Raw genomic sequence first — 26,516 nt, 5'->3', positions numbered from 1 at the left:
CGTAAAACAAGGGGAAAATGTTATAGTAGATTCAGATTCTTTTGGTTTTCTTGATTTACTGACATTAATGCGAGATACTCATGTCAACCTGAGCCTAGAACAAGGGGCCTTGTTCTGGGACATTGCTAGTGAATGGTGATGGGCCCTTTGAACATGCTTCATTTCAAGGTCTTCAGGCTACAGCTACTAAGACCACTATGACAACTAGATTTTTCTGAGGCATAACTGGGACCTTGGGGTAAATGTTCTTCCTACTAATAAAAATACATTCCCATTGCACTTTGGTGGTTATACCCATCTGTATCTATTGTCCATTCTAGGTGGCATTAAGTACAATGCCTGGTGCATTGATGGTACATCGCTATGTTCAATAAAATGTTTATGAAACAAGGAAATGAGCAGAGAGTTAGTGTAGACAAACAGTATGAATCTATAATACATGATGTGCATTATATAATAGCTATAATGCACATCAACAAGTTTAAGACCTTCTACTGACTTACTAAAAAAAAAAAGGCTCATAATATTTTTTTTTAATCTTGCCCCAGGGAAATTTTGGCATTTTTCTCCCTCAGCCTATTTTTAATGTTTTATTAAATATTTTATTAATGTTTAATAATTTAATACTTTTGTGTAAATTACTTTATGAGATTTATCAAAAGAATAGTATGCATATCCTATAGTAGCTAGTTGTGGGCTGACAAAGCAATAAAAATACTGTTTCTCAGATTGATCATGCAAAGCCGCCATCAATGCTGATACTGATTCAAATTCGATGAACTGCTATGAAATGGTTAGAATACTGCACTAAAATTGGAAGATCCAGGTTTAAATCCCCATTAGGTATGAACCTTATTTTGGGTCACTCACTAAACCCAATCTAGCTTACTTCACAGAGTTACTGTGAAGATTAAAAAGAAAGAAAAAAGTATAGAATCATGTACATCACCTTGATCACCTGGAGGAAATTTAATGACCAGTAGGAAGAACAGAACAGTGAGCAAGTTGCGTACAAGACAAAGATGCACATAATCTTCAGCACAGTAATAGCATCTCCTGGTGCAATAATTGTTGCTAACACCCTGGAATGGAACTAAGGCTGGTTCACATGTAAATTGAAATTATGTGGGAAAACTGTGGCTAAAAATAAATACTAGATTTATTTATCATTATGTCCAAACTGGGGTTCCTGGCTATATGCTTCCAAACAAGCCAAGAAAAAGAAGCCAAAAACAACTTTGGCATCACATTCTGATTTATTAGTTGAGAATCTCAGTTCAGACATCACTGTAAAGAAAACAAACCTGCAGAGTTCCTAGATTATTGTAATTGCTCCCAGTGCCACAAAGAGTCAATGGAAGCAACAAGTGCTGTTTGCAAATAATAAGCCAGAATTCAAAGCAATTTCACTTGTTATATGTGAAACAGGTATACTGTTTATCCAGACATCTATGTTTTCTGGCTAAAATTAGTTTACATGGTATGATTAATTAAAAAAAGAGCTCCTTTGTAACCCTACTGGTCTGACCAATAATGCCTTAAGCCTTCATTAAGTTTTAAGTGATCGGAAAGTAACCAAACAAATATTACTGCATATGAATATATTCACACAATAATTACCCCTAAAGATAATAGGTAAAATATCTCTGCCTTTAAGATTATGAAATCTGCACTATTTTATACTGCACTGAGTACATATGATACATTATCTGGTCAGGTAAAAGCAATTCTCCTATGAGTGGATTACTTCTAAAAAACTGCTTGGGAGAAAAATATTAATGAAAGGAATCCGAAAGATAAGGTGAATGAAGAAATGGAAATAAAGTAGATTAGAGTGCCACTATAAGTAGTTAACAATGAGTTAGACTGCTTTTCATATAATTAATCAGCTTTAGCAAAGCCTCAAAAACCAGAAACATGTTTACTATTTAAATCTCTGTTATTTCATTATTATTAAAAGGATAGTACATTAAAATTTTTATAATTCACTATTTAACTTTATAGGAATCTCAGATTCAGTGTCATGAATCAAAAGTCCTTTTTATTTTCATAGTTCTCAGATGAAGCCGTGCCAGTAGATATTTTATATTCCACCTGCAGATCTAGTTGTTATTCAAGTCTTTACTTGACAGTAACATTTTTACAACACAGCTTGGTGGCAGACAGAAAGCTGGCTCTTAGATGACAGTATGAGTAGGATTGCCAAATGTCCTAAATGGAATTGCCACTTTCTTGTTTAGCATCTTGGATAGGACACAATTTGTATCAATTATCTCATTCTGTTTTTGATCCCCAAAAAGCAAGTGGCAAATAGGGTGCTCCTTAATCAACCAAAATATTCAATTCCTGCAGTCTCTGTACCTGCAGTACAAAAGTTCTCTGCAATGAATTTATTTAGAAGTCATCTTTGAACTCCCAAGACATGCAAGGAGATGATGGAAAAAACAGAACTGGGGAACTGTTACTGCAAGAATGCAAACAACGAGGAAACTACCACCAGAAAGAGGACTGGGTAATAAATTAATCTTGCTAAGAATTTGGTTTACAGAAAATTATTCCATGCATGCCACTCTCAATAGACAGGTCCACTTCCTACTTTTTGGAAACATAGTAAATATAGTGCATATTTTATTTTTTAGGCACAGTTGGGTATTGACGTGAATTTCCCTTTTTCTGTCCTTAACGTCTTATAAGATACACTTGTCTATAACTAGTTCAACTTAACACTCAACATAATAAATATCATATTACATGTTTTGTTGTACCATACTAGTTAAATGAGATTCCACAATTTCAAAATGCAATAAACTGCTTTAGAACAAACAAAGGCTATAAACAAACAAATAAATAAAAAGAGGCAGAAACTATGCTGACTTCCTATACTAACTTAGCCACTGTATACATACCTTAGCAGCCTACAAAAACTTCTTCCGTAGCTGAGTCTCTGGCTAGCTGCAGCCACACTGGGTGGAAATGGAGGACGCGATGGGAAGTAAGCTAGCGCTGCAGAGAATATCAGGGCCACAATGCCAAATTCTATGAGGACACAATTAAAGAAACCAGAGAAAGAAATGGATTATAATAAAATATACGTATATTATCCCAAAATGTTCTCAATGTGCTTTAAAGTGCAATGGGAACAAAAGAGAATATGACCCGGAAAGTGGCTTACTAGATTCATGAAATGAGCATATAAATATTGTCTGATCGCAGTCCCCATTCCCTGACTATCACTATCAGTCTCATCACCTATTCCTCCTTTCAATAAACAATAGCAGTAACTGGCATTCATCTCAGAAATGCAGTAAAATAGCAAAGGTATATATTGGAGTCAAATACATAAGTTGTAGCTTTAATGGGACAATATATGTATTTATTTATTTATATTTCAAATTTCATCACCACCCATCTCATGAGGAAGTGACTAATAAGAGTGATTAATAGCAAACAAAAGCCACAAATTCAAATAGCAGAAAATTAATTATAAGTTAATTGCATCACTGAAAAAAGCAACAGGCATTTTTTATGGGACTGAAATGAACATGGAGAAAAAAACATTTCAGGCGAAAGGAAATACAAGAAGAGAGTTCCCTGAGTTTTTCCTCAAAAAACAATGCAGTTACGAAATCAACTGAGATATATTCTAGTCGTGGTTTTAATTATAAGGAAATGTAAGCTGCAATGAGGCTATCACACCCTAATATCAAATGGAAGAAAGAGGTGAGAAAGATATACCAGCCAGCAGAAATAAAACAGCACAGTAAATCTTTGATTGAACAAATTCTTGATTTAGCATACTTCAAGTGCAAAAGACAAAATCTGCTATATGTGTTATACATAAGTAAAATATGCATTCTTAAAATCCTATTCCTGTTTTATGAATGCACAGGATTTATAAAATGCATAAAAACCCATTCTGATTTAACAGACATTCTGCCATAACAAACACTCCTTCCTCATCATTAGGTCTGTTAAATTGAGAATTTATTGGATTAAATACAGAGAAAGAACTTTTGAAAGATAAACACAAGAGTAAATAATAAAAGAAAAATCCATGTAGAATTCAAACAGATTATGAATCTACTGGAATACATCAGTGTGCACATAATTTGATTTCCTACATATAAAAATGCAAATCATCTGGATGCTTCAGAGAAATGCGTAAGCCCAAAACTCTGATCCAAACCTCAGCACTTGCCATCATCTGTGTTTACACCCATCAGAAGCATTTACAATGCAAATCAGCAACTGGACCTTTATACTTGAAGAATGTCTAGGTGGAATATCTACAATATGGACAATCTCTACTGCTTTGAACCTTCCTTAAGCAGGAAAATTTTGGACAACTGAGACCACAAGTATATCTCTAACCAGCATTCCATCTCAGATACCTGTGAATATGGCTTTGCTACTGGAACCAAGTGACATAAGAGGATTTTTGTGTGTGGGTGTGGGTGTGTCTTTGAGTCAACGTTGACTCGTGGCAACTGCCTAGACTAGTCCCTGCAGTTTTCATGGCAAGATTTTTGGAAGTGATTTGCCACTGATTTCTTCCTAGGGCTAAGAGAGTGATTGTCCAAGATTTTAAATTGTGGACTTAGTCTGTCTAGTTATTATCAACTGAAATCTCAGATTTAAGTTTTTTGTGTGATACGTAAAAAAACCCCAGTATTTAGAAATTTAACATTTCATTTTATAAAGATATATTTTAAATTAGATTATATTGTGTAGCCTGTGAATGAAATCATGGGCTTGTTCTGCACATATTTCTAGTTACAATTTATGTTTGTTCAAATCTAGGTTATGGTACATTGATAGCTGTGACCTCATATTCTCTACGGGGACCTACTTTCTTTCCGGGTACTATTTGTGGCTTTTTTGCTCAAAATTGTGGGAAATAACCTATAAATATATGAAACCAGATTCAGGAGAAATAGTATTCCAGTATGAATGTTATGAAGAAATAACCAGCAAACAGGCCTAAGCAAACAACAGATCCATTATCTCAAGATGCCTACCAGTAGATAAATTTATCTCAATCAGTTTCCTATAAAAACATTTAGCTTCTCACTGTGTCAGCCTTTGGCTTAATTTCTTTTGTTTTCAAATATAATGTTAATGACTATTAAGGGAAGAATAAAAATGTAGCAAATATGCTAAATTCAATTAAATTGTTAAGACTGTAAAAGTAAACCCATACAGAATGTATTCATTGCAACAAATAATTTGCAAAGCAATGCCATAAGTTGTAGCCATACTGCATTTGTACTATGCATAGTTCTGCCCTTCAGAGCAACTTAACTGATAGTGGCATCAGACAATATAATTTATACTTAGAGCAAATTCAGTTGGTAAGTGCCAAAGGATGGTGGCTGAAACAGGGCTATTGAGAGATTAGATAGAGGTATCAGCACTTTATAAAATATATGAAGTCTTCTATAATATAAAAAATGGGCCCTCAAATAACCTCAGTGATAACTGATGATGTTCAATGGTACAGCATATAATGGTGGGGAAGACTAAGGAAGGGTGAGAGGAAAACAGAATGGGATATTCTAGAGAAGAATATGATCAGCTGGCTGGCACACTGAACAAAATCACTTGTTAGGTGTATACTTCTATTAGAGTATGAGATCACTTCTAAAATAAGCAGCATTTATTCTGAACTGATACTTCAAATTTGATCAAATCAGTCTACTGAATTTTGCTTTGTGCAATCAATATGTCTAGCTAAACCAGTATGGAGTAATGTTAAGGTACATAATTTTAAAATGCTTTCATATTCTATTAGCTTTTGTTTTAAAGGAATTATCTACTACGGATCTATAGAATTATGTGAGACAAAATCTACATCAAATTGAAATTATTTTATTAATAACCTTAAATTGATTTACAATATAAAGACACTCACAGAATTAGACATGAGGTCTGTATTTTATTGATGTCTGAAAAACAGAACTGGCAGTGAAACACTAAAAAAAGAATAGGAGGGTCAGTTCTATTTTAACATAGCCGCATCCTAGTGGAAAAATGTTTGCCAAGTGAATTGCATAGATACGATTGGTTACATTCAAGAAGAAAAAAAAATGTATAGCTAATACACACAACTAGGGTTTCGCATTTTAACATAAAGAGCAAATAATTCTAATAACTCTATTCTTGTAGCAATAGTTTTTTTCCCCCAGATGAACAATCACTAGAGGGCAGTAGCAAATTCATAACAGATGTACATAATGCAGTAAAGTATAAAATTATTTCTTAGATACCTGCAAACAATACAGCCTCAATTCGGTCCTTTATGTACTCAGGACTACTTTCAAACACAAGTGGAACTGCTGATGTGCTATTTGGCCCTGGAACTACTAAAGGTCCTACTAAAAATGCACATGCTCCGCCAAGGTAACTAATCAATGATGCAATAGCTGTGGCAGTAGCACGTTCATCTGGTGAAAACCATGTAGTAGAAAGAAGTGGAGAAGCACTTGTTACAGTTGGACCTGCCAATCCATTTAACAGCTGTCCTCCATGTATTAGCCTGGAGAGAAAGCAAAAGAGAGACACATACAGATTGAATAGCCATATACAAACTCCTGAGAGTGCTATCAACATTTATGGGGAAACAATTCAATTTCTCTCTTTAGGCTGGGCTTTTAAAACTATGAAGATTTGACACATGAGCTTCAGAGTGCTTCCAAAAATTGGCATGAAGACAAGGACTAAAGTCAGCAACCTTTTCAGGAAGTACATGACATCATTTTGCTGATGTTGTAGGTACTAACAATTAAAATAAAGCTGCCACTCCCATTTCTTCTTATTCCTATTCTTATTCTTAATCTTGTTAGGACTTCATGTGAGGACACAGAGTTTTCAATATTTACTGTCAAATGAGTCATATTACTTGCCCCCAAGTTCAGACTAGTATTCAGTAATTATATACCAGAGAAACCTGTTACTAAGAAATAGTCTTAAATACTGCCATTCACACTGGGACAACACAAAGAAGATTTGTACTATATAATATATTTGAATAAGAATATCTACATCTCATGAATATGTGAGGCTCATTCATGTTTTATGCATGTCTCAATTTTAATTTTCACTTACACCATGCATTAAACAGATGAGAATTGGATTATGTAAAGGAAAAAGCATGTATATTGAGTTCCAAAGCCTTTGATGAAAACATAACTATCAGCAAATACTAGCACAGAACATTGAAGAACATCAGTTTTCACTATTATTGCAATATTAGTAATAATGTTATATATCACATTTTTGTAACATACACAAAAGGAACCTTAGCAAGGGGGAAAAAAGAATGCATCACACTCGTTATCAAAAATAAAAAACAGAAGAGATCAATAAAGAACAAAAGCATTAAAGAAATTTGCTGCTTTTCCAGACCGAGAAGCCCCAAACCAATGAAATGGACTAAGCTATGTAACTGCCTAGTCTCATAATCATCAAGTTGGGGGCCCTGAATGCAGAAGTGTACCCTCTCTCTTGGCTGGTTGAAGATATTCTGTTGCCTGAAGCAGAACACTAAGGGGACAGGAAAAACAACAACTGGAGTCTCTAAAGTGGGGATTTTGTTGCTTCTGACATGCAGCTCTCTTCACATCTCTAAGTATTCTTGCTGTGCATACATACACAGACACAGATATACAAGCAACCCCAGCACTACTATAATTTAAACCAGTATTGTATACTGCAGGCTAAAACAATGGTTCTTCCAACTTCCTAAATTTACTGAAACAAGTTAAAAAAAAATCTCATGTGATCAGACTCCAAAGTAGTTTGAGCAGAAGTTGATTCTAAAAAGTAGGAGTTCAATGCAAGAAGGCTTACAATTTCAGTCGGTCATTGTGAAATGTGGGAAAACTAAGCAACTCTGATTGCAGGATCAGGCCAAGTACATAGAAACATGAATTCCTATCAAATTGTTCAAATAACTAGCTGGGGGTTTTGAATGATGTGATTGTCAGTTACTCTCCAGTAAAATCTTGGACTGCTCTGGGACTGCTGAGCGCTATTGAGAAAAGTCTCTTGGCCTTCACTTTTTAGTTTGAACTATACCTAGAAGTTGCATCATAAGAGACCCTACGTCAGGTGGTATTAAAAGGAGACAATAAATAAATACATAAACTATTGTTGCATGCAGTTATATCAAATATGCAAAAAGGCAGAACATTATGTGATTTTTAAATGGGAACTGATTTGCACTGTTTTACTTCTTTGAGAGATAGGATGTAACGGTAATAAGTTCTTACTGTCACTATATGCCAGTGTTAGTTTTTTGTGTCAGTTCTTGACAATCCTGTTGCATGAAATTTGCATTTTATTATCTGGCACTTTATTGATACTAAACTTTACAATTACCTGTTTTTCAGCACTTTATACCTTGGTTTTCTGATGTTACTTTTTTTCTAAGTAATGTATACAGAACAAGGTACTCTTGATACTTCAATCTGCAGTATCTCATTCAACTCTTATCTGTTTGCCCTTTATTCATTTATCAGCTGAAGATGGAGTACATTTATCCCAGTAGCCTCAAGCAGAGGAAGAAATAATGCTGGGGAATGGATAAGCTGAACACAGAACAGAAGAGATACAATTTACAGCTATTCCTCTTCCAGGTTCTTTCCACAAACAGAGGATTCTGGATTACACCTACCATTAGAAATCTTCATTTCCTATTTTTACTACTTTTTATGCATTCCAAATGTTTTATATTTGTGGGACAGACACTGTGAAATACTGTCTAGATGAAATCTCTCTGCCACATATTTGAATTAATTCACTGATTTGTGAACTCTGAATTAAGCTGCTTTTTGCCTGGGGGAAAGATCACTACCTTATCTTCTTAGAGACAGAATGAAAGAAGATACTCCAAATATGGTTTTACATACATAGTAATCTCCTACTAATGGGGGAGCCAAATTTGCCGCTGCTAATATAGCTGACAGAAATATGAATCCATCAGGACCTGTACATGTTCTGCCAGCTGTGCCTTATGATCACTGTAGCTGATTTCAGCCTGAAAAGACTATCAGAACTTCTTCATATAGATCATTTCGCACTCTAAAGAGTGGTTTGAGATTAGAAGCATTTGTTACTGTTGTTTCCCCCTTTTTTCCTTGTTTTTGTTATCCGGAAGGATCAAAGAGCAACTGCATTTTTCTTCACTGTCTCATGCTGCAATTTAAGTTTAATCTGGTAATGTAAAATGCCTTTTGTACAAAAGATGAGGATAAAGACAATTTTGTTCTATAGCTGCAAAGGAGAAAAGCATTTTTAAATATGGTTAAACTAAGAGTAATATTTTGATCAATTTCTGTATCTTGCACTCTGCTCTCAGGTTTGTACAAGATTTTTCCAATTTTCATTATTTTAGATCTCAAGCAATGTGGTGAGTAGTGAGAATTCAAGTCCAGAGTTTTCATAATATGGTTGAGGGTAAAATCATGGAAGAAAATACGAGGCATTTCAACAGGGTTATGAAATAATCAATTATTTAACCTTTTCCTTGAGACTGAAGCTGTTTATTTTATTTTAGTGAGTTTGGCATCCATATCAAAGGCCTGTATTTAGCATCCATTTTGCATTAAGTTTACTTTTATCTATTAAAATGGGAAAGCAAGCTTAGCCTCAGGATCTGAAGTGTAGCTATGTCTGAATGCACCACATCCTTTGAGCTACATAAATAAACACTTTATTTCATCAAGTCCAAAACTGATTTTGTAACGTGGCGTGGGACAGAGGCTGTGTAATAATTACACATGGTTTGTGCTAATATTTACCTGTTAGCAATGCAGAATTTTTAACTGCTGGCCTCTTAAAGGCAAGATGAAACGTCCATTTATTTGTCTTTGAGGCAGAAGGAGAAGAAAAATGGCTGGGTCAGCACTTTTTTATTTAAAAATCTAATAAAAATGGTATACCAGATTGGCCAGGATAAGTAGACTAGGATTATATTTGCTTTCTAAAGTGTGGCTGAAAAATCATTGCCATCTTTGTTTTAACTGTAACATACACAGGCACACACATACGTACACACATAAACAGCTTGCTTGCTCACAGTAGCCATGTGGTAATTCCAGAAACTATTGTAAGCTCTTTGAGTTTTTCAGAAGTGAAAGAATACAGAAGAGGCCTTTGAACTGAACTTTCTTACGTGTTTCAGAAAATAAATGAAACTACCATCAGTGTCCATTGCATTTTTTCCCCCTAGAGAAGGACAAATCCTAGCTGGAGTTTATTCCTTGTCACCCTCTGTTTCACTGTGGATCACTTGGGAACAAAATTCCCAAATGTGCCCTGCAGAGGATCCACAGTGGAATTGTTTTTCATTGCATGATTAACAAACTATGATTTAAAAATGCTGGCTTGGCACCACATTAAATTCAGCTGCTGTTGTTATTTATTTGATTTAGGCACTGCCTGTCTCAGTTGAACTCTGGGCAGTTCACAATATAATACAGTTCAGTTCAGTTCTTTATTGCAGTCATAGACCAATACAAAGACATAGGTTTATAAAACAAGCATAGTCATACTTAGAATGTTAACAACTTGTAATAGCAGGTATATATACAAAAACAAAAATAACAAACACACAATCAAATAGAAAATATTAAAAAAGATGGCAAATCTGGTCAACCACACCAAAACATATCACACAACCAGCAAGGGGCTCTAACCACCCTAGCTGGGGAGAAAAGCCAGGTCTTCTGGCGCCCTCTGGAACGCCCTCTGGAAGGCCATCTGGGTGGGAGCCATAATAAATCTTGTTATTTAGAAACTGTTTGACTGACAACTTGTCAAGCAAAAGCCAAAGATGTGCAATAAAGCAAATTCTGCAATACCAGGCCAATTCCATGCCATCTCTGTCAACGTTCTGACAGTGAAAAGGGAACAACATAATGATACAGCAAGACCTCTGGCAGCACAATGACAAATTTTCTCAGACTTCTGCATCATAATACTGTGTTACTGCAGAGCTACCATAGCTGTCAACCTCCTAGAAATGTTTCTTTGGTCCAAGTTGCATCTAAGTTCAAAAGACACTGGCATAGGGAATCAGAGCTAGCAAGCAACATTGACATAAGAGAAAAAAAGGCCACCCAAATATTTTGGTTTTCCTCCCCAATACAACACAAATAAGTCCATATAATAAACATGCATGATACCCAAAAGAGTTTTTAAATGACTTACTAGGCAATTTTTCTTTAATATGAACCAACAATAAATATAATTGTGCCAATCAAGAAGCGTTTGGTAAATAGCCACTTATCTGGTCACCAGACAATTAGGCAAGAAACTGCTAGATGTTGGAAGAGAGGGAGCTCTTTCTTTAATTGCCAATATCTACTGCATTTACCTGAAAGAAAAACAACCCTGAATTTAAGGGACTCCCCCAAAAGGAAGAGTAGGCAGATGATCCTGACAAAAATACTGCATAATGCCATTTTCCCACCTTGCCAACTCCAGCTCAAAACAACCTTAGAGATTCCCTGTTCCTACCCAATAAATGTGTGCATGGGATATTTGTGTATCCTTGTGTGTTTATAAACTGATACATGCATAGACCAAGCACATATTCCCAAAAAGGGCAGGGCCAGGAGAAAAAATGAAAATTTATTAATTGAATTAACTTCTTTTGTGTGTCTATGCCTTCAAGTCAGTGTCGATTCCTGGCACCTGCCTGGCCAAGTCCCTGAAGTTTTCTTGGCAAGATTTCAGAAGTGGTTTGCCATTGCCTGCTTCTTAGGGCTGAGAGAGAGTGACTGGCCCAAGGTTGCCCAGCTGGCTTCATGCCTGAGGCAGGACTAGCACTCACAGTCTTCCAGTTTCTATTCTAATGCCTTAACCACTAGGCCAGACTGGCTCGCCCGTGAATTAACTACTAATTCACATATGCATATAGGGGTCAATTATGTTTGTATATAGGGATATACAAACATAATTGACCCCTACATGCATATGCCAAGCATTCCCTCTCATACATAACAACATACAAATATATACAGATATCCCTACCTCCTTCTAAGGGAAACAGGGGAAGAAAAGGAAAAGGAAAAAAAAAAAAAAAAAGGACAGACGTGAGATGGGGAAAATGTAACTATACAGATGAGGAAAGAAAAAAGAGAGAAGCCCCATTTAGGTGTTACGAACAGGATGAAATTCACCAGCAACACAGCCTCTCTGTTGCAGTAGCTAACATTCAGGCCAATCCTCAAAGACACCCCCACTTTACAGTAGTAATGTCTGCTAGGGATGTGCAGTGTTTCACATTTGATTCCAAAATGGTGCTTCAGAGCGTGCAGGAGCATGAACACAGCAACTGTCCAGAACTCTTTAATACACTTCCAGCATTTTCCCAGGATTGCATGACTGCCTCTTTGCAGCAGGGATCCAGGGAGGAGGTATTGCTGCTTTAAAGACAGACGCTACATTTGTGCCCTATGGGCTCTGAAGCACATTTCTGGAATCAAATCTAAATGTATCACATAGCTCTAGGGTTCATCTGCATATCCTACTTGCCCCAGTACGTGAACAGCCCACTTATCAGTTCTTGAGGACGTGAATACATGCTGTAGTTCTCAACCTGCCTCTTGCCTACTGCGAAGGGTGAAGGCAACCTCTGCCGATCTTCTTTTGTTGCACAATCAAAAGTAGTGTTTCTAATCTCTCCAGGCACAAATGGCACTGTGCCATCTGGCTGCTGGGCTTCACTTCTTGCAGGCAATACTCCACTTCAGTTGGCTAGTGGGTGCTATGCCAGGCACAGCCCTTCCCCTCCAGTCACTGGTTGCTTCCCTGCACTGCCGTTTCATCCTGGGCTGCTAGACTAGCGAAACAGGGAACCTTTGTTTTGCTTTTGAACCAGTCCACTGATGAGCCAGTGACATGGATGGATTTCCCCTTTTTCTTCTCTTTTTACGTCACTCCCATGAAGATTACTTAAAAGCCTGAAAACAGAGAAGGGGCAGGAGGCTGGGAGTGGCCAACAGAGGGGGAAGGAACGGCTGCAAGAAAGAGAAATCGTGAGAGGCAAGGATCCTCTGTGCATGCATGTGTGTGGGTGCACTTATGCAGGCAAGTATAGCAAGGAAGTAAGCAAACCCCAAACCTTTTCCTGACAATTGTAAAGACAATGGAGAAACAACAATGTTCTCTTCTCTCCCGTCACAGATTGCCTCCCAGCTTCCCTATACTAGACTACAGTAACATGTTTGGCTTGTGGAAGCTCTCTTAATAGGGCCTGAAAAGCCAAGGGCAGGAAGAAAACATCTCTTTGGGCAGAACCACAAGGTCCAGGGCAAAATCAACAAAGGTTTGCCAACTTCCTGTTCCAGTTAGTTCAAATGACAGCAAGAATAGTGCACCAGTAAAATGGTGGCATGGTTCTACGCCCATGCCACTGGTCCACTGATGGACCATTGAAATGCTCATTGGGAGCAAACCACGCCTGCAATGAACAGAGGGTTGGGCTAGAGTAGCTCTAAGGTACAACTCCATGACACGGGGTGTTCTTTGCTCATCCCAATGGAAACCAGGGGCTCCCAAGGAACCACCCACAGAAAGGAAAGCAATTGGCATTACTTTCCAAGCATAGATGGGATGGGTAATGCATCGGGAAATCCATCAACAGGAGCTGGCATCACTGCCAAAGCCTGAAACCCAGACAGCAACTTCTTAATCCAGCCTCATTTCCAGTGGGTATCAACATGGGAGACAAGCAGCTGAAGGCTGTCGTGTGGAACTGCCCTTAGTATCTGCAGCCATTTGCACCCCTTGCTCATTCCTTCATTTTTGACAGCTACTTTTAATGTAACGGATGACAAGTATCACCCCCCCCCAAATTACAAGTAATGATTTGAGGGGGGTTGACTGGTTTTACTGTCTTTGTGGTAAATATCAAATTCCTAAATATCCAATCCCTTCTAGCTCTTTTTCCTAACCAGCCAAAAACTGTGATCTCTTCTCCCCCAATGATGGAAGTATATGCTGAGAAACGTTATGTCTACAGATGTGCAAAACATTTTGAAGTGCAAAACTTTCTGAGATCCCCCCCGCCCCCCCGCAACCATTTTGGAGCTATTTCAAACTCAGAACACTTCCAGAACTGGCAATACAGCATTGATATGCTTCCAGAAAACTCAAAGTAGTATTTCAAATTGTTTGTCCTTTGCACACCACTAATTTTGACTTCCACTGATGTTTTATAATGGAATTTCAAGTTCTTCAACTTAGCAACGGCAGCAGTAACCTAAAGACTTCTTCCCTCTGTCAATTTCAGCTACTACTTAACAGGAAGATTCTGGAGCAACTTCTTCAGATTGTAGCTACAAAATGCATACAATCTGAGAGCACTTTTAAAAATTGTGAGATTTTAGCCATTTTAATACATGATTTGGGGGTCCATGGATTTTGCCTCAGAGTTTTGCAGACATCTTGGCACAATTTGAGACCTCCTGAAATGCTGTGCCAAGAAAACCAGAAAAAGTACATCGCTTATTTATAAGAAAACAAAGGGAGGAATATTTTAGCTGATTGCCACTGCTGAACAGTGCCTGAAAATTTTCCATTCCTCTTTCAGACAAACACCTAATACTGGATGACAGTCAATAAGCTTGGCCAATTTGTACCAACGTAACAAGGTTAAGGTAGGAATCTGCTAGTTTGGTTGCTACAGCTACACTTGATAGCAAAATCAGTGTATTTAACCCATGCTTAAAATTATTATTAAATCTTTAAAGAAGCATCTCTCTCTCTCTCTCAGCTAGTTCAATGTGCTAACCAATGCTATAATCTATTTTTCATTATTCTTACTCTGTGCCACATATATTTATAGATTTTCAAAGGTCTAATTCTGACGTTTTCCTCCTTGTTAAGATCAAACAGAAGACATTTGAAAATCAATACTCTCTAGTATGCTAATGGCACAACTTTTTGTAGCTAACAAATGTTCCTAAAGCTTGTAATAGGCAAATATGGCTTCTTCCTCACACAGACTTCTGTTTCACTGATATTTATGTCTCAATATCTATAGCTCCTCTCTGTTTTCTTCTCCCCTCTTAACTACTTCTCTTTTGTGGAATGGGCAGTTATGGGCAGGTCACAGAGCTGTATTGATTATTGGTAGGCTTCCAGTAAAATTCAAGGTGCCAGTTTTATTTATTTATTTATTTATTATGTGTATTTCAAATTTATACACCGCCCATCTCACGAGGAAGTGACTCTGGGCAGTTTACAGTAAAAACAACAAATAAATATCAGTTAAAATAGAATAAAAATAGTATAAAAATACAATAAAACCAAATACATACATAAATAATAATATCTTCCAAGATTCTGGTGATCGAAAAGATATTAACATATGGGAGTATCTTTAAGGTGCTGGCCACCCCCAGGGTTGGTTGCCCCTTTTCTAGTTACCACCTTTTAAGTCTTCCAGGTATAGGGCCTGGTTATTTGAGGGAACACCTATCTCCTGTAGTCCCTGCCCATCCCATAACGTCTGACAGAGTTGGCATTTTCATCAATTAAGCAATGTTGCCTGGTGGGACCCAACAAGGGGGCTTTCTCTGTCATGGCGTTGCTGGAACACTATCCCACCTGAGATACATATGACCCCTACCTTGGCCCTGTTTAAATGAGCCCTTAAAATCTGGCTCTATTCCCAGGTCATGAGTTAGAATTGTTGGTAAACCCCTCGTAGGGCATTTTGGTTGTTTGATTGTTGATTTTCTCCAAGTTCCTTTTGGATTATATATCCTGCATCTTTATTGTTTTTACTGTTGTGTATTGTAAATTGTGCATTAATGATACAGTACATAGCTGTCCTGTAAGAGTCAGCAGTTCATAAAATCTTCACAAGATGCACCAGTCAACTTAATTTTTGGCTAATCCATGAAGTATCTTTGTATAATGGCTCCATTTACAAATTCCATTACAAAACAGCTCTTTTCAGTGATGTATTACTCAAAGTGTGTCTATGTGTATGCGTCCATGTGCATGCCACCAATCAGTGGTTTTCTCCCCTATATTCTGTACAGGAATGAGACATATCTACAGTTTTTTCTACCAAATGCTTTATTGATTTTTTATGAAGGAAAGTAATCCAGTGCCCTGAATACTACTTTTTAATGAATAAACTGACTAATTCTCTGAAGTTCACTGGACCTTCAAAAATCCAAGCTCTTTAAAAAACAAATGAATTAAACTCATAGCCAGACGAACTTAACATTAATCACTAGGTTATAAAGATATGGTATTATACAAAGCTACTTATTTTATTGAAGGGAATGATAAATCTCACCCTTCAGACAATTTTTTTATGTTCTCATAGGTAGCTACATATGGGGAACCAGACTATATGCACTATTCTTTAAAGTTATTAAAATCACAAAACTCACTCCAAAATATCAATTTTTAAAATTAAGTAGATTTCCAAAAGACAAAGCAACAGAAAAATATAAGATACATACATACTACAAATCTCTTCTAATAAGCCATTTGTTTTTTAACCACTTAATATCAAGTTCATTCTGAAAAACGTTAGGACGAATAGGTTGACAAATGGTAATTAAGTGAGGACTTTCTGTAAATCTATTCATATACCTATATTTATTATTTATTTATTTATTTACTAATCAAATCCATATGGTTGCCCATCTCACAAAATACTGACTATTTAAATATATAAACTGAATCCAAGGCAAAGTTCGGAAACCAAAAACTCTTTTGATGAAGGCAAAAAAAATGTTTTGGTTTCCAAACTTTGCCTTGAATTCCATTTACATATCTCAATAGTAAGGGTCTAAATTGGTCCAAGCTATACTGGGCTGTTTTATAAGTTGCTAATTGAAGGGCTAAAACTGAATCTTATGGTCAGTGAATACCATTTTGTTAGAACCTCTAGGATATCATGCTAAATTTTTTTTTAATGTGACATGAATGAACTTTCAATTATTATTGAACAGGTTGGTTTTGATTTTAAAGTATTTTGGGATGGGAAACTTAAAGGACTGTACTCTTGCCTGCCCCTTTTATTAAGTTCCTTTGGAACTGCTCTCTGTAAATATCTAAGCTAAGACTACACATGTTTTTTCTGACTTGCCCAGATTTTGCCACTCCTTTCCCCCTCTTCATCTTGTCTTTTCTGATAGCTTCAAAAGTTCATAATTGAAGACTTATTTCTGTACTCCAGCTGCACTTCAGCTGCTGAGTTGTTGATGGTTCTTCCTGTAGAGTTAGCAGCTTCTGATTTTTCTTCTGTCATCTTCTACTTTTGACTTTTTATATTCCTTCATTTAATTATTTCTCTCAAATGTTTTAATCATTTGATAAACTGCCTTAAGGCTTTTTTAACTGAGAAGCAGAGTGTACACATTTTACAATAAACAAAATTAACTGATAAAATAGGCTCATAAACAAAAGTCTCAAAGAAGAAAAAAGAGGTGGTGGGGAACCAAATGTCATGTCATAAACAAACACATACCTTCATTTTATATATTCTGGGGGAGAAAACACTTATCTTTTTGTGTGTGTGAACACTATCTCTTGATAAAAGCAGGTTCTTTCAGTATGGCAGTGATCTGAGTCAGTATAAATTTGAGACCTCACTGGTCTACATCTCTCCTGAAATATCAGTGTCAGATGTTTTCTTTAAAGAAGGAAGGAGAACCAGGAAGACATCCTGTGCTTTAAAAAGCCAAGACAATAACTTGAACTATTTTCTTCAACAAAGAGAAAAATTATATGGTTATACTACCACTTAGTAGGTAAGAATATAAAAAGATCAAGATTGCTTACTACAAAGCATCTGAGCTATAATAATTCAAGTTAGGAATACATGCTGAACACACACCTCTCCTTTCCTGAATCAGTCCCTTCTTTCTTTAAGCCCTTACTAAGACTACCTCAAGATTCGTGTTCAATGATTAATAGCTCCTTTTCTCCAATGACTGAAATATGCAAATTTGTAAGCCCTGCTTCTGAAGGAATCTGTGTTTTGCTTATGGCATCTAGTATACCATCATCCTGACTCAGAATGACTTAATTCATACTTTTCCTTTATCCTAGCAAAACCACTGCAATGTATTCCTGCAAGGTTCTATTTTTCCCATTCCATTATATTTATAACTCCATCTAACATTTATGCATTCCTTCAGAGGTCTAACCATCTCCCAAAGTAATGTAAGAAAGGTTCAGCAAGCCTGGCTCAATTCAGACAGGTAATCAAAACACGATATAACAGTAGCCATGGATTAACATCCAAATTAAAGTTCGAGTTTTCCAAAAGGTAATGTTAAGCTTTTCATTTACTTTCATTTTCTATATGCTTGGTACTCCAATGTCTGATAGAATATACTAGCATTAATGAACAGACTAGACCAAATATACATTAAGGAGATGCTCTTTTCAATGTGAACTTCTGAACTCTCAGAGATGAAGCCAATACACCATACTGAGGACATCACTGCTGTATCAATTACAATTGGCAAATATACATGTATTGTATTTTTACATTTTTCTTTCTATATATTTATTTGGATTAGATTGACAGGGATGAATTTATGCACTTTCATTGGATTCACCTTTTTATATATTAGAGATAGTAACAGAATTGTTGGTGTGACTACATGCAATGATTAACACTTTTAATTAACTTTTTCTCTACTTAAAACTTTCATTCTGCCACTTAACAATTTGGGATCTTTATCATGTATTCTTTCTGGTAGTTTCCTAGTGATAAGATGAATTATTATTTTTCTTCAAAGAACACACGCATGACTGAGTCCCTTACCATTTCCTTGTTTCTTGGTTGGATACAGGTATGCATCTCAGGCCAGCCCCTGCCACCATGAGAAAGGATGTTAGCAACACAGTTTCCCTGAGGCCTGTAGGGAAAAGAAAAGTAGACACTGTTTTAGCAAAACATGGCAACCTTGGAAATATCATTCCTTTTGGTAAAGTACTTAGATTAGTACCTAATTCAAAATCTATATTAAACAGCACAAACAATTATTTCAGCACTGGACTACATGGTGTCATGTAGTCACAGGAGCATATCTCCACTTGTACAACTGGAATGTTTTCATCCTGCTCCAAATCTGCTTTAGAAAATCCTTAGCCTCAGGAGAAGATCTGCAGCAAACAGAGAAGTTTGTAGGTTAAAAGTCCAACCCAGAAGCAGATAGATGTTAGGAATACTACCTAGTGTTAATACTGGGCTATTTATCTTTGTTAGTTCAAAATTCAATTATAAGCAATTTGAGAGGACAATCTGTAGCATATACTGAAAGATGTTTTACTGCATCTGAACTATTAGCTAATGTCCTAATTCAGAGCTGCCCTTTATAAAAGGACTTTGCCTCACTTTGAAGGAAGCAGCTGCACTACATAGGCGTTTTCTATATAAATAACTAATAGCTATGGCCAGATAGAAAGCCATAGTGAGAAAAGCAAAATCCAAGTGTATATTTAAGCTCTCATAATTAACTTTGAGGGAGAGATCAGGAGAGGTATATTCAATTGTCTAACCTAAATTATAATATTTTTCAGAATTAATTTCCAAAGAGGACACATGAATACATTTGTTTCATTTCCTGAAAGAGTTAAATTTTTGTACTTTCTTGTTTTCAAAGCGAAGCTTTAACTCTAAATCCAAAATAACAATTATAATTTATTCAGTTAAATTGCTTATTTTCCAGTCCTACAAAGCAACGATTGTTATGTTTGAATCCATTTGCCAGATGTTATACCTACCATTTTAAAAATTTTATATTACTTAATGTTTTTTCTGCATATATAAGACTGAAAAATGATCCAATACAATACTGTAAACACTTTCCTTAAGACTGATATTTTATTTTAATAAATATATTTTTGCTGATCTTGAAATCTGCTATGTACAGCCTTAACTCAATTTTTTTCTCTAATTTCAACAGATTCTTGAATCAATATATGATTGAACATTGTCGCTTCATTTTCTTTCTGTCCATAATAACTGCTTTCAATGCATTAAATAAAAATAAACTTCAGCATCCCCAAATTTGATTCAATTCGGGAACCAGAAAGTTCAAATTAGTTAAATATAATACTATTAATAAATTCCCTGTGACTAAGATAGCAAAAAGAGAGCCTTTCATCATAATTAAGGCCAAAATAGTGCTAGACCTTTCACACTTTTGCCAAGCAAGAGGGCATGTGGGAAATATCCTACACCTGTGTTATCTCCAGCAACTGGTGGTTAGACTTATTGTCTCCAGTTCTGAAGATAAGATATTATCAACATGGTTAGTAGCCACATTGAGCCTCATCCTCTATGTATTTTGTCTACTTTCCTTTTAAAGGAGTGAAAATTGGTGATCATGACACAAGCATGTATTACTGAATTCCATGACAAAATTATGTTCTGCCCAAATAATGCTGGAAAGGCACGCATATAGCAGGAACTCTAGAAGATACATAGTGGAACTACTGGCATTGAGTGCAGACCCACACTGCACTCCAAAAGAACATAAGGAGAGCCCTGCTGGATTATGTCAACATCCATTTTAAACCAGCATTTGGTTTCCCACAATGACGAACCAGATGCCTCTGGAAAGCATGCAAGCAGAACATGAAGGCATACCTCTCTCCAACCATCAGCCATTGTTCCCTTGCTACTGGTAGTTGAAGGAATGCCACCCCCTACTTGGTGGTATCATTGAGTCCAATAACAGCCCTTAAGAGACCCTTCTATATTCTTGTGGATTAGATAAATGCCCTTTGAAACCCATTCAACTCAGTGATCATCACCGCATCCTGTGGCAATGAATTTTATTAGTTAATTATGTGCTATATGAAGAAGTATTGCTTTTATCTCTTCTATATCTCCTCCCAATCAGTTTTATTGGATGATCCCTAGTCCTAGCGTTTTGAAAAGGGAGGGAGGGGAATTTGTCTTCATTTTCTCCAAACTATGTATGATTTTATACTCAAATATGTCCTCTCTTATTTTCCTTTTTTCTATGCTAAATGGTCCTCAAAATTCTAGCATTTTCTCACAGGGAAGGTGTTCGAATCATTTTTCTTGCCCTCATCTGCACTTTTCCCAGCCCCAGCTACTTTTTCAAAAGTAGCAACCAGAACTATACACACTATTCCAGATGTTGGGGATGTTAACCTAATGTGCATCTATTTACACTTACTTCAGCTAACCACAATCATTATTTGCTTGACCAACTTTATTCATCAACTTTTGAGAGCTCTTAGCAATCATTTTTGGCTTACCACCTGGAATAAATTGGTAGTGTGTACAAACCTGGCCAACTCATTGCTTATCCCTAAGCCAAGATCATGTATACAAGTTGAAAAGTACTGGTCCCAACACAAATCCTTGAGGACAACCAGTCCTCAATACTTCCCTCCACTGAGGAAAATCCCTGTTTATTTCTACTCTGTTTTCTCTTTTAACAGTTAGCAATCTATAAAAGGACAAATAATCTAAAAGAGGAGCTTTTGATTAGGAACTCTGTCAAAGGCTTTTAGAAAATACAAGTATATAGTGATGACCAAGTCACCTCCATACACATGCCTCCTGACACTCATGTTCCTGTATGTGCTTAGTGACTTGTTTCTTTGATTATCATGTCTACTAATTTGCCTGGAACAGACATTAAGCTAACTAGTCCGGGATTTTTGTAGATCTCCCCAAAACCCTTTCTAAAATTAGTGTCATGTTGTCTGCTTTCCGGTCCTCTGGCACTGATTCTGATTTGAGGGCCATTATTTTGTTTGGAAATAGGCACTTTCATATAGCATCAGGACCTGGTGATTTGTTGCCATCCTCTAGAATATCCTGCATTGTGAACTCAATTTGCTTTAGCTGTTTTATCTCTCTCACTCACCCCCCACCCTCAAAAATCAAACCCAGCTCAGGTTATCTGTCCTATTCTTCTGTAGTAAAGAAAGATGGGGGGGGGGGGGAGTCATTCAGTTTTCCTGCAATTTCAGTATTTTTCTTGATTCAGTATTTTTACTCTTTTGTTATCTAATGGCATCCACTATGCTGGCTGCCTTTCCTTTCAGTCTTTTTTAATTAGTTCCCTCATTTTTCAGAAATTTCTATTTTTGTAATCAAATGTGGCTGTACTGGACCTGCAGGCAATTTTCATGTATGGTAAAATAACAGTATAGGGGACGCGGTGGCGCAGCGGCTTAATGACGCTGAAAGTTGCTGGCCAGAAATGGTCGACGCTTCAGCGGTTCGAGTCCAGCCTTCGCGTTAACAGGGTGAGCTCCTGTTTCCTCCCCAGTTCCTGTCAACCCAACAGTTCAAAAACTCACGTGAGTAGGTAAATGGGTACTCTCACTCCGGTGGGAGGAAAAATGCTGGCGGCGCCTTGCAAAAAGGAGTCGGGAGCAGTTGCCGGTATGCGCGAAAAACCGTGCGCGCCCGAAAAGGGCATGAAGCAACGGAAACCCCGCCTCCTGCGCATGCCAGCTGGGCTCTGCTCTAGGAAGGAGGCTCTGGCAAACCACTTCCGAAACAATTGCCTTGAAAACTGCAAGGACTCGTCCAAGCAGTCACTCGGTAACAACTGAGCGCAGATAAAAAAAAAAAAAATAACAGTATTTGTTCCAGCAGTACCAACTATATCTCCAGTAGTACTCAGAGGTCCTATGATCTTCTGTGAGAAGGTTGGCTTTCTCTACTACCCTCAATTTTTAAAAATGTACTGCAATTGTTTGGATTTGTACTTTAAGAATTTCTTATTTAGGAATTTCCACCCACCTTGATCTCCTTTTCTCAATAGCTTCTTCTGCTGTGGGATCCTATTTATCATTGCTCTGAGTTTATCTTTTACACTCAATTTCCTGTTACTTCCACTTCTTCAATTAAGTCTTTCTTATTGGTCGGTATCAAGTAAAGGACAGCTGATTCTTTTGTGCTTTTCTCCACTTACTAAAGAAGAAAGTTGTCAGCAAATTTTTATATACCTTGATCATTTTACTTGCCTTCTTCTGTGGTATTCCAGACCTATCATTTTTCAAATTCAGTGACCAGAACTGTACAAGTATTCTAAATGCTGATGTTCTATAGATTTGTATAAATGTATTACTGTACAATATAAAGTTGGCAGTTTTCCTTTCAATCCCTTTCTTAATGATCCCTAGCATGGAATTTGACTTTTTTCATAGCTGCCACTGAGTTAATACCTTCAGTGAGCTATTCACTATATAGTTTCCACTTTTGTAGTCAAATGTGACTGTGTTGGACCCTGCAGGTGGTTTCCTATTTGCATGCATGTTTAACATAATAGCATTCCTTCCAGCAGTATCAACTACACTTCCAGCATTATTACAAAAGTCCTACGTCCTTCTATAAGGGAAAGAAGGCAGATTGATCTCTTACTGCTACAGACCTCCAAATGCAGCACTTCGATGTTCAGTTATATGAAAGATATGGATCAAATGGAAGTGGGTAGAGGCTTAATCTGCTCCTTCCCCTTGTGCTCTTCCATCTTGGAAAATCAATGCTTTTGTGTCTTTAGCTTCACCATGAGTTGTGTTTCTTGGTTACATTGTAATGCTCTGGAATACTAAAAATTAATTCTATGGACATTTTTACTTGATGACTGTATTCCTGATATATAATATTGATTTCACACGCTAAATATACAGTGGGGCAAAAAAGTATTTAGTCAGCCACCAATTGTGCAAGTTCTCCCACTTAAAAAGATGAGAGAGGCCTGTAATTTTCATCATAGGTATACCTCAACTATGAGAGACAAAATGGGGGAAAAAATCCAGAAAATCACATTGTCTGATTTTTAAAGAATGTATTTGCAAATCATGGTGGAAAATAAGTATTTGGTCAATATCAAAAGTTCATCTCAATACTTTGTTATATATCCTTTGTTGGCAATGACAGAGGTCAAACGTTTTCTGTAAGTCTTCACAAGGTTTTCACACCCTGTTGCTGGTATTTTGGCCCATTCCTCCATGCAGATCTCCTCTAGAGCAGGGATGTTTTGGGGCTGTCGCTGGGCAACACGGACTTTCAACTCCCTCCAAAGGTTTTCCATGGGGTTGAGATCTGGAGACTGGCTAGGCCACTCCAGGACCTTGAAATGCTTCTTACGAAGCCACTCCTTCGTTGCCCGGGTGGTGTGTTTGGGATCACTGTCATGCTGAAAGACCCAGCCACGTTTCATCTTCAATGCCCTTGCTGATGGAAGGAGGTGTTCACTCCAAATCTCACGATACATGGCCCCATTCATTCTTTCCTTTACATGGATCAGTCGTCCTGGTCCCTTTGCAGAAAAACAGCCCCAAAGCATGATGTTTCCACCCCCGTGCTTCACAGTAGGTATGGTGTTCTTAGGATGCAACTCAGCATTCTCTCTCCTCCAAACACGACAAGTTGAGTTTAGACCAAAACGTTCTACTTTGGTTTCATCTGACCATATGACATTCTCCCAAGCCTCTTCTGGATCATCCAAATGCTCTCTAGCAAACATCAGACGGGCCCGGACATGTACTGGCTTAAGCAGGGGGACACATCTGGCACTGCAGGATTTGAGTCCCTGGCGGCGTAGTGTGTTACTGATGGGAGCTTTTGTTACTTTGGTCCCAGCTCTCTGCAGGTCATTCACTAGGTCCCCCCGTGTGGTTCTGGGATTTTTGCTCACCATTCTTGTGATCATTTTGACCCCATGGGGTGAGATCTTGCATGGAGCCCCAGATCGAGGGAGATTATCAGTGGTCTTGTATGTCTTCCATTTTCTAATTATTGCTCCCACAGTTGATTTCTTCACACCAAGCTGCTTGCCTATTGCAGATTCAGCCTTCCCAGCCTGGTGCAGGTCTACAATTTTGTTTCTGGTGTCCTTCAACAGCTCTTTGGTCTTGGCCATAGTGGAGTTTGGAGGGTGACTGTTTGAGGTTGTGGACAGGTGTCTTTTATACGGATAACAAGGTCAAACAGGTGCCATTACTACAGGTAACAAGTGGAGGACAGAGGAGCCGCTTAAAGAAGTAGTTACAGGTCTGTGAGAGCCAGACATCTTGCTTGTTCGTAGGTGACCAAATACTTATTTTCCACCATGATTTGCAAATAAATTCTTTAAAAATCAGACAATGTGATTTTCTGGATTTTTTTCCTCATTTTGTCTCTCATCGTTGAGGTATACCTATGATGAAAATTACAGGCCTCTCTCATCTTTTTAAGTGGGAGAACTTGCACAATTGGTGGCTGACTAAATACTTTTTTGCCCCACTGTATTAGAAGAGAAAATATCCACAAATGTTATTATCAGTTTGCTATTGGTAATTTCCTATTTCTCCCTCCCACACATTCTTTTCCCACATGGGGGGATGGTTTATGGATTTCTAACAACTCAAAATGATACAAATGGAGCAGAAAGCAGCACTGTCTTTTTCCTATTCCCTCACCCTTCTCCAGGCTAAGTCAAAGAAAAAGAAATCTCATAGAGGCACACCGAGTTTCAGAAGTGATGAAATACCTCTCTAAGCCTTTTAAAGGGTTAATTGTGTTGAGTTCCAGATTGGGAAGGTACCTGTACGGAGATCTTAAGATATTTAACTGAACAACAGACATACATATTTGTTTATCAATACTTATTTCACTCTGTGAGTCGCTAGTGTAACTATCTGCCACTCACAACTCACAACTTCAGTAACTCTCCTTGCAACCAGTAATGGTTCAAAAGAAAGTTCATTTATTGAGAACAAGTGTACAGTTCCAAAGCATTGCTAAGACTGAGCCCGTGTGGGCCAAAAGTTGCTTTTACCTTTTTTCTCTTTCCCCCTTGCACCCCCCTAACATCCCAGTCTACTCATACTCGCTTGTTGGTATGACCTTGAGCATTCCTCAGTCTTTGATAACAGTCCATCTGCCTCTAATGGTCATTTCATTCACCCATCCTTCCAGATCCTTCCAGCATCCTCCCCCCCCCACGTCTCCTAATGGCAGAACTCAAGCAAGCAAGCTGGCAAGTAAGGTGGTTAATTGATTGTGAGGATTCTGACAGCTGGAAACTGACTTGGATTTGATGATACATAATCAGTCCTTTCACAGTTTTAATGCTAAAACCTCTTTTTCCTGGTATTGCATGCTATATGATCATAGTCATGGTTTCACTAAATGTTCTGCTTATTTTCTCTGTACCATAAACTTTGATAAATGCTGTTCAAGGAAGGGAAAACATAATGCCAGAGATTTGGAGAATATGAACAAATCATAACTGAAAGCCAAGGAATGGCATGAACTGTTATGGGGCAATTGCCCTGGCAAGCAGCACTGTCAACAAGTAAACCTCTTTCAAATCAATTCTGATGGCCGGATGTCAGACAACTGCATTGAAAAATCCAACCCTGATCAGAGTAAAAGGAAAAAGACTAGAACCAGTCAGAGCCTAGGAAGTAGGAATCTTTGCAAAAACATTTCCAAAGATTTCAAGAAAATAAAAAGATCCATGATATATTTGCCAGGAAGCAGA

General features: G+C 37.4%; 1 protein-coding gene across 1 annotated transcript in view; it reads right to left on the bottom strand.

Moving 5' to 3' along the window:
* The window catches only part of SLC49A4 (solute carrier family 49 member 4), a 92,835-nt gene that overhangs the window by 49,590 nt on the left and 16,729 nt on the right, over positions 1 to 26,516 (bottom strand). Inside the window, exons 2-4 of the mRNA XM_088146430.1 lie at positions 18,812 to 18,905; positions 6,267 to 6,535; positions 2,907 to 3,036 (exon numbers count right to left, since the gene is read on the bottom strand). Coding sequence (XP_088002556.1) covers positions 2,907 to 3,036; positions 6,267 to 6,535; positions 18,812 to 18,905 — 493 coding nt within the window. The remainder of the gene's footprint in view (positions 1 to 2,906; positions 3,037 to 6,266; positions 6,536 to 18,811; positions 18,906 to 26,516) is intronic.

Source organism: Python bivittatus, unplaced genomic scaffold, assembly GCF_059951505.1.
Source record: "Python bivittatus isolate LINGU-HERP-01145 unplaced genomic scaffold, Pbiv_v1 ctg000480_np1212, whole genome shotgun sequence".
NCBI classification, from domain to species: domain Eukaryota; kingdom Metazoa; phylum Chordata; class Lepidosauria; order Squamata; family Pythonidae; genus Python; species Python bivittatus.
This window is presented reverse-complemented; position numbering and strand designations above follow the sequence as displayed.